The 10,036-nt window shown below is 46.6% G+C and overlaps 1 protein-coding gene across 1 annotated transcript in view; it reads left to right on the forward strand.

Moving 5' to 3' along the window:
* The first annotated feature begins 8,641 nt into the window (after positions 1-8,641).
* Positions 8,642-10,036, forward strand: part of LOC102813259 — a 31,516-nt gene continuing 30,121 nt past the window's right edge. Inside the window, exons 1-2 of the mRNA XM_006861269.1 lie at positions 8,642-8,690; positions 8,790-9,077. Coding sequence (XP_006861331.1) covers positions 8,642-8,690; positions 8,790-9,077 — 337 coding nt within the window. The remainder of the gene's footprint in view (positions 8,691-8,789; positions 9,078-10,036) is intronic.

Below are 10,036 nucleotides of genomic sequence, written 5' to 3' on the forward strand. Positions count from 1 at the left end.
AGAGACTTGAAAAGTGAGGAGGGCTATATGGAGGTTCTTACAACAGAGAAAAGATTGACATTGTCAAGGACTTCATTCTTGGATCAATTGTCAACACTCACAGAAGCTGCAGTCAAGAAATCAAACGACATATTGCATTAGGCAAATCTGCTGCACAAGACCTTTTTAAAGTGTTGAAGAGCAAAGATGTCAGCTTGAGGACGAAGAGGTACACCTGACCCAAGTCATGGTACTTTCAATAACCTCATATGCATGTGAAAGCTGGACAATGAATAAGGAAGACCCTAGAAGAATTGATGTATTTGAATTATGGTGTTGGAGAAGAATACTGAACGTGCCATGGGCTGCCAAAAGAACCAACAGATCTGTGTTGGAAGAAGTGCAGCCAGAGTGCTCTTTGGAGGCCAGGATGGCCAAACTTCATCTCTCATAATTCAGACACACTGTCAGGAGGGACCAGTCACTGGTGAAGGATATCCAGTCACAAGGTGGAGGTTCAGAGAAAAAGAGGAAGACTCCCAACAAGATGGATTGGCAAAGTGACAACATCAATGGGTTCAAGTGTGGTAACAATTGTGAGGTTGGCCCAGGACCAGGCAGTGTTTCGATCTGTTGTGCATAGGGTCACTATGAGTCGGTACCAATTTGATGGCACCTAACCTCAACAACAACATGAAGTGCCAGAAGAATAAACCTATCTGTGCTGGAAGAGGCATAGCCAGAGTGCTCCTTAGAAGCCATGACTATTTGCTCAGCAGACAGAATAAATAAGTATGGTGGTGGTGTGCTGTGGGTTCCATTCCGACTCATAGTGACCCTGTATACAATTCCCAAGGGTGTCAGTCTTTATGGGAATACAAAGCCTCACCTTTCTCCCATGGTAGTTTTCAACTGCTAATCTTTATGTTAGCAGCCCGACTCATGACCACTATGCTACCAGAACTCCTTTAAATAAGTATAGAAAAATAATACAACCCTGGTGCACAACTTGCCTGATTTTAAAGCAGTGTCTCCTTGACTGCTTCTTGATCTGCATTCAGGTTCCTCATGAACATAATTAAGTATTCTAGAATATCTATAGTTTGCCATGATCCATGCAGCTGAAAGTCTCTGCAAAGTCAATAAATCACAGATAAACATCTTGCTGGTATTCTCCACTTTCAGCCAATATTCATCTGATGTCAGCAAAGTTATCCCTTACTCCACATCCTTGTCTGAATCTGGCTTGAACCTCTGGCAGTCCCCTGTCAATGCACTGTTGAAATAATTTTTAAATTATCTTTAACAAAAATTTACTTGCATGTGATATTAATGATATTTTCTGATAATTTCTGCATTCCATTTTGTCAATTCTCTTGGGAATGGACACAAATATTGATTTCTACCAATCAGTTGGCCATGCAGCTGCCCTCTCAATTTCTTGGCATAGATGAGTGAGTGTCTCCAATGCTGCAACACTTTGTTGAAAGATTTCAATTTGTCTTCCATCAATTCCCATAGCCTTGTTGTTTGTCAAGGTCTTCAGTGTACCTTGGACTTCTTCCTTCAGAACCATTGGCTCTTGACCAGATGCTATTGTTGAACATTGACCATTTCTTTTTGGTACAGTGACTGTATTCCTTCCATCTTCTTTTGATTCTTTCTCTATCATTACATATTTTACCCGTTGTTGTTGTTGTTGTTGTTGTTGTTGTTGTTGTTGTTAAGTGCCATAAAGTCGATTACAACTCAATGCAAAACTTTCTAGGGTTTCTGAGTAGTTTGAACAGGTGACCCTCTAGTGTGCCTGAACCAAACCATGGTCTTTTCAATAGCCTCATGGTGGTGGTGGTGGTGGTAGTGTGCCGTGGAGTTGGTTCTGACTCATGGTGACCCTACATGGGGTTTCCGAGGTTGTAAATCTTTACAGAAGCAGAAAGCCTCATCTTTCTCCCATGGAACAGCTGGTAGTTTCAAATTGCTGACCTTGAGGTTAGCAGCCTGACTCGTAACCACTACCCTACCAGAGCTCCTTAATAGCCTTATATGTATGTAAAATTGGTCAGCAAATAAGGAAGACCATACACGAATTAATGCATTTAAGTTATGGTGTTGCACAAAAAAGTACCATGACTGCCAGAAGGACAAACAAATCTGTGTTGGAAGAAGACCATTCATAATGCTCCTTAGAAGCCAGGTTGGAGAGACTTTGTGTCTCATACTTTGGACAGATTATCAGGAGGGACCTGTCCCTGGAGAAGAACATTATGCTTAGTAAAGTAGAATGTCAAAGAAAAAAAGGAAGACCCCCAATGAGGTGAATTGGAGCAATGGCAGCAGCAATGAACTGTAATAAGGAATGTGAGAACATTGCAGAGCCAGACAGTGTTTCATTCTATTGTGCACAAGGTCGTTATGAGTCTGAACCTACTGACAACACCTATCAACACGATTGAGACTTTAGATAAGTATGCAAAGCATGCAGCCTGCTATCATGAGGGAAGGGAACAAACAGTACTAATCCTTGAAGGGGAAAGTTAGAGATGAGACCTTTCTCCTCTCGTGTGGCCGAGGAGCCCAGGAAGTTTGCAGAGACTATGTCACCACCCAGTGACATCATCAAATCTGTCTTCCCTCCAGCACTGGGTGATACCACTCAGCTCTGCTTCTCCATGGCTGCCAGGCTTCTCTGCTGGATGGTCCTTCACTTCTTTGTGGCAGGTGGGTCAGGACACTGGTGTCTCAGCATTAGAAGTGAGCATTCCCTTGCTCTGGGTTTGCTCCAGCACTGAGTCCTATCCTGAGCCCTGTCTCCAATGTATATCTCCTTCTCCCACAGATCCTGCAGGTGCTGACATCTCCCAAACCCCACAGCACTATGTCACAGGGACAGGAGAGAAGGTCATTCTGGAATGTTCCCAAACCATGGGCCATGACAATATGTACTGGTATCAGAAAGATCCTGGGAAGGAACTACAGCTGATCTACTATTCCTACGGAGTCAACTCCATAGAGAAAGAGAAGCTATCTTCTAGGTGGAATGTCTCCAGGATAAAGATAGAGGATTTCCCTCTGGTGCTGGATTCAGCAAGCTCTGAGGACAGTGCTTGGTACTTCTGTGCCAGCAGTAAAGCCACAGCGCCTCACAGACACCTACAAACCACACAAGAAGGTCAGGGTGAAGAAGCCTCCCCTGGTAAACCTCATTGCAAACTGCAGAAAGCACTGCAGAGCCTCCTACATCAGCTCTGGGCCAGACCCCACCAAGCCAGGGAGCAGTCGGGTGCCATCACCCTCTTCCTTGAATGTAGCCTCATCTGTTCTAGTGAGGTCACCACAGATGGCCTGGGATAACTAGGATGCCTGCAGGACATCCTCATAGCTCAGACACAGAGAGTGCTCGTGGTTTCCTCAGCAGCCTGTCTATTGATTCCTTCCTCACTGTGAACTAGTTCTCCACCCACAGACCCTGCGCTTGCCCAATCCCAGTTCTTTCTCCACCACTCTGAATGAGAGTAGCAGGAAGATCTGAACTGATTGTTTTCACAACTCTCTCTCAAATTCAGTGCGTCTCTAGCTAAGTCTAGCACCATGCAGTTATCTGTGCACCTCTCCACTCACATTCATCTACAACAGTGCTCAGCCACATTCTCAGTTGACCCAGAGTTTGAGGAAACATCTTCCTAGAATCATGTTAACAGAGAGCCACATCAAACATGTTTAACCTTAGGTGCATCGGACATGACTAGCTTCCCACAGTTTCTCTAAAATGCTTTTTTACTCTGCAGCAAGCATTTTAAAATAATATTGTTACATCACAGTATTATTTTCTTTATTGGGTTCTGTTTTTGTGTGTCTGCACCAAAGCATTTTCCAGAGCATTTACTAGAACAGTCATAGGAAGAGAGAGAGCTGATTCAAGCTCCTGGATTCAATGTTATTATTGTTGTTAGGTGTCATCCAGTCGGTACATTCTCTTGGCGACCCTATGCAGAACAGAAGGAAACACTGCCCAGTCCTGTGCCAACCTCACAGTTGTTGCTATGTTTGAGCCCCTTGCTGATGTTACCAGTCCATCTCGTTGAAGGTCTTCCTTATTTTCTCCAGCCCTCCACTTTACCAAACATGATATCCTTCTCCACGGACTGGTCCCTCCATACATGTCCGAAGTATGAGAGATGAAGTCTGGCCTTCCTGGATTCCAAGGAGCACACTCTGGACACACTTCTTCCAACACAGATCTATTTGTTCTTGTGGCAGCCCGAAGTACTTTCAATATTGTCCTCCAATACTTCAATGTTCATGACAAAGTCCATCAGGTAGACCCTCAGATAAGCCAATTTACTAAAAGCTACTACATCCAATCCAAATTCTTTATAAACTTGTTCTAGTCACCTACCAGTTTTGTGAGTGTGTGTGTGTTTGCTGTTCCCTCCACCATACCTTTCTACTCATTAAAAAATAACAACTTGGAGGCATGTGAAATGAGGTTTTAAATTTCCCCCAATCTGGGAGTTGGCTCATCCAACCAATTGTCTGTGTTCCTGGCACAACTGTGAAACCACAGAACTATGCAGTTCCTCTCCACACAAACATGGCGAACCAAGGGCAAGAGGACCTGCCCTCAAGATCCTTCATTGCAACCAGGAAAGAGATTCCTCAAAAGATTCCATGGAAACCCTACCCTAACTTCGTCAGTGCTCCCCATTCGTTTCCCATTTTCTCTTCTTCCAGGACATTCTCCTATGGGGTCAAAATCCCGGTCCCTGACTACTATCCCACTAGTACAGAGGGCAGTAACACAATGGGGGCATTTTCCATGAGAAACTTCAATTGTTAGGTTTGTTGTTGTAAAGTGCCATCAAGTCGATTCCAACCCATAGTGACCCTGTATAGGGCTTCCAATTGTTAGGTATAGATGCAGGGTAATGTTAATGGAATTGAATTCTGTTCATTTGAGTATAGAAAGAAAGAGAACTTTCTGCACCCTAAACATACACACACACACACAAAAAAAAAAAACTAGATCACCGTTTCCCTTGCTTTCCCCAATCTAATCTCTTGCTTACCATATTTTCTGTTTACCATGTTTGCTGCCATAACAAACTGCTTACTGGCTTAAAACAACACAAACGTGTTATCGTATGGTTGTATAGGTCAGAAGTCCAATGAGAGTGGTTCTGGGCTCACAACGAGGCATTGGCACAACTACATTCCTTCTGGAGGCTTTGGGGAAGCCTCTGATTCCCTGCCTTGGTGACTTTTCTTCTGTCTTTAAAGTCAGCAATGTCTGGCTTTGTTCCCTCTGATCACAGCGGGGAAATGTTCTTTGATTTCATGTGATTAGATTGGACTCACGTAGATAATCTAAAATGTTTAATCTCTCCATCTCAAGGACGGTGGTTAGCATATGCAACCTTAATACCTTTATGTAACCTAACATAGCCAGAGACTTCAGGGACTCAGATTTGTACATCTCTGGGGCCATTATTTTGCTGACCAGAGTCAAATGGCCAATGTGCTCAACTACTAACTGAAAGGTTGAAGGTTCTGGTCCAACCAGAGGTTCCTGAGAAGAAAGATCTGTGGATCTACTGAAAACTCAGCCATTGAAAACCCTGTGGATCATAGTTCTACTCTGACACACACGGGGCACCATGAGTGGAATCTGCTTATGAAACATCATCCACTGAGAACCCTGTGGGGCACAATTCTACTCTGAACTCACACAGGGCACCATGAGTGGGATATATTTATGAAAAAGCATCCACTGAGAACCCTGTGGAGCACAGTTCTACTCTGACACACCATGGGGCACCATGAGTGAAATCTACTTATGGAAAATCATCCACTGAGAACCCTGTGAGCACAGTTCTACTCTGACACACATGGTGCACCATGAGTGGAATCTGCTTATGAAATATCAGTCACTGAGAATTCTGTAGGGCACAGTTCTATTCTGACACACACGGGGGTGCTATGAGTGGAATCACTTATGAAAAACCATCCACTGAGAACCCTGTGGAGCTTCGACTCTGACACACATGGGGCACCATGAGTAGGATCTACTTATGAAAAATCATCCACTGAGAACCCTGTGGGGCACAGTTCTACTATGACACACATGGGGGCACCATGAGTGGAATCTACTTATGAAAAATCATCCACTGAATATCCTGTGATGCACAGTTCTACTCTGACACACACAGGGGCCCATGAGTGGGATCTATTTATGAAATATCACCACTGAGAACTCTGTGGAGCACAGTTCTACTCAGACACATACGGGGGTGCCATGAGTGGAATCTACTTATGAAATATCATCCACTGAGAACCCTGTGGGCACAGTTCTACTCTGACACACATGGGGGCACCATGAGTGGAATCTACTTATGAAATATCATCCACTGAGAACCCTGTGGGCACAATTCTACTCTGACACACATGGGGGCACCATGAGTGGAATCTACTTATGAAACATCATCCACTGAGAACCCTGTGAGCACAGTTCTCCTCTGACACACACAGGGATACCATGAGTGGAATCTACTTATGAAACATCATCCACTGAGAACCCTGTGGAGCACAGTTCTACTCTGACACACATGGGGGCACCATGAGTCAGTCATCCACTCCAGGGAAACTAACAAATTCTGCTGCTCAGTGAAAGTCCACTAGATGGCACTAAACAATGTTGTTGTTGTTAAGTGCCAAGGACTAGGTTCCCACCCACAGTGGCCCTGTATAGTGTTTCCAAGGAGCACCTGATGGGTTTGAACTGCCAACCTTATCAGTTCAGTTAGCAGTCCGGTGCTTATGCTACATACAGCAAGCACCACACCAGGACTCCTGGCATTAGTATACCCTCAATTAAATAAACCAGATCCATAGATTTTGATTCCAAGCAACCCCACAGCAATCCTATGGGGCAGAATCAAGCAGCCCCATAGACCCGTGAAGGTTGTAATCTTTACAGAAGCAAACTGCTGCATCTTTCTCCCACGAAGAGGCTGGTGGATTTGAACTATCAACCTCTCAATTAGCAGCCAAGTACTTAACCACTGTGCCACCAGGGTTCCTCATAGTCCTTCATATAAACATCAAATTTCAAGAGAAGATTGGATAAAATTCACTACTGTATTGTCCATGAAAAGAAAGTTCAATGTACAACTCTCCCTCAGTGGGGGCTTTCACAGGTTAGTACAGGAAGATTCATTACATGGTACAGAGGGACTTCCTCAGAGCTGTGTGGCCAGATTAAATTAGCCAGCATTTGGGATGTAAGGGAAGGTCTACAGTCTACACCTGTGCTGACCCAGAGATCAGAAATAGCTCTCTTTGTAAAGGAATGTTACACGTATTGTCCTTCAGGGATGTTTAAGGAAGGGCTCCTCAGCTGAGTAGATGTAAAGGTGAGTATTTCTGTCAAATCCTGTCATCATACCTGAGTGGATAGACGAGGCAGCAGCTTCTCCCAGTAAAGCTTCCAAGGATGAGATAGAGCACAAACACTGGAGTAGCAGAGAGAAGAGATGTGCACGTGGACCGTCCAGAGTGAATCACCTTGTATCAAAATGCCAAGGATGAAGGAGGCAACCCAGAGCACCTGGCCATAGAGAGAGGTCCATCTTCCTCCTAGTCCCCTTGTCCAGACACAGCAGCCTGCCCTATGGAATGCAGTCACTACAGGTGGATGGGATCAGACGGGATGTTTTAGGAGCAAGGATAGAACGATAGAGCATACGGCCCCCAATGAAAGGGCATTGGGGACTTGTGCTGAGTGCCTTTGGTGATATAAAGGAAGGACAGGCTTGGCCAGTGGCAGTCAAAAGGACAAGCTGAGCAAAGCTGTGTGTCTGAAGAACATGGACATTACCTGGGTGAAGAATTAAAGAAAAGAACAGTTGCCTGGGAGTTGATTCTGAATTACAGTGACGCTCTGTATATCAGAATAGAACTGCTCCATAGAGTTTTCTTAGTTGTCATCTTTATGGAAACATTTACCAGGTGTTTCTCCAACTGTGCTTCTGAGAGGATAAGAAGAGCCAAACTAGCAGGTATGCAAACTCAGAGATTTATGACTGTGACATAGGTTAATAACATAGCCCATGTGTCTTACTGAGAGTTTGCACATCACACTGCACGGAAGGGTATCTTACTAAGTGTTTACACATCACACTGAATGGAAGGATATCTTAACTGAGAGTTTTCACATCACACTGAATGAAAGGACATCTTACTGAGAGTTTTCACATCACACTGAAGGGAAGGGAAGGGCAGTGCTGGCGATCTGGAAATTCTTTTCCTGCAGAGAGGGACTTCCCAGGCAGGGGAGTGCTGTCAGTAACAATGGAAGCCCTGTGTGCTCACCGTCCTAAGGGATGATCAGGTATGGCTACCTGGTAGTACTCGTGTGCTGAAGAGCCACAATACAGATACTGCTATCTCTTTCAATGTGTGGGTGCACCAGGGAGCAGACGACTCTGGGAGCCTCACAGCGCCAGCTTAGGGGCTGATACTGGAGGATGGGATCAGTTTGGGGTGGTGCTGCCTTGTAGCTCCACCCCGAGGGACAGTCCCTCCAGACAAAGAAGCTGAAGCTGGGGGGAAACAGAAACTTGAGAGAGCCCCAGAGCAGGGCTGGGGATCCTGGGGCCTTGCCATGGGCCTAATGCTGCTGGCCTGTGCATTTCTCTACCTCCTGAGGTCAGGTAAGTGTCTGCCACAGGTGAGTCCTGGGGTAGCCAGCCTTTGCTAGGGGCTGAGGTGTCCCTCCCTCTCCAACCCTGACTCCAGCCTGTGTCCCCCAGGCCCCACAGAGGCTGGGGTGACTCAGTTCCCGAGACACCGCATCGCTAAACGTGGGGAGATGTTGACAGTAGACTGCATGCAGGACCTCAACCACGACGCTATGTACTGGTACCGGCAGGACCCAGGCCAGGGCCTGCGACTTCTCCACTACTCCATCAATGTGAACTCTAAAGAGAAGGGGGAACTCCCCAACGGGTATCAGGTGTCCCGAGAAAAGAAGGGGAGCTTCCCGCTGACCCTGGAGTCAGCCCTGCCCAACCAGACCTCGCTGTACCTCTGTGCCAGCAGTATGGCCACAGAGCCTCAGGGACACCTGCTCCCTGTGCAGAAAGGACTCAGCCTCCTGAGCTCACCGGGTCCCTGACTCTGCAGCCTCCGGTCACTAGGGCTGCTTAATCCCACACTGCCACGGATACTCAAAGGTCAGGCAGGCTGAACAAGGGAGTTTCTGTGCTGGATGAAAATGCCTTATCCAGCTCAGCATCTTCTGCAGCATGCACCCCCCTCTCTAAGCCATTGTTGCCCAGAACCAACGCTCTGCTTTCAATCCAGCCCCCACTCACCAGATGCACTCCTGGTAGAGGTGGTGTTGGGGGCCAGCACCTCTGGATTGCTTATGAATCTGGCATCTCCTGTCAGCAAACAGCCCCTTTCACACACATACACCCGGGCAGGGCACTCAGTGGTCATCCTCACCAGCCTTGGTCTTGCTTTTCCCACCTAGCTCACAATCACACCCTGCACAGGGCCAATGGCTAAATTTCTCAGCCTTTCACTAGTGGAGAATACAGGGAGGCAAACGTTGCCTTTTACCTGGATTCCTCAAACCCCCTCCCAGGTGGGCAGCAGCCTGCCTGCAAGTGTGCCCCCACCTCCCTGCTCATATCATCCAGCTCCAAACCAGTCCGTGCCTTTCCATGGCCTCAGCTGACTTCTCCCCACCATGAATGTTTACCAACTTCACCAAGACCTTCATGACTAGGCCTTTGCTTACTTGCCCACCTCCCTATCCACCACTTCCCCTCCCCTCCCTCAGCCCCCACAGCATATGCCAGACTCAGGACGTTCCGAGAGGAAAGGGCTGGGCTGGCCTCCACTCTAGCATCAGGAGGGCCTGAACCACATGGACCTGGGCAGGGGCAAAGGCATCCTAGACAATCACCCTCTCTATGTTACTGTGGGAACAGGGCTTCTCTGTGCCCCTCCATGTTACTGTGGGAACAGGGCTTCTCTGTGCCCCTCCATG

Source organism: Chrysochloris asiatica, unplaced genomic scaffold (genome assembly GCF_000296735.1).
Source record: "Chrysochloris asiatica unplaced genomic scaffold, ChrAsi1.0 scaffold00041, whole genome shotgun sequence".
NCBI classification, from domain to species: Eukaryota; Metazoa; Chordata; class Mammalia; order Afrosoricida; family Chrysochloridae; genus Chrysochloris; species Chrysochloris asiatica.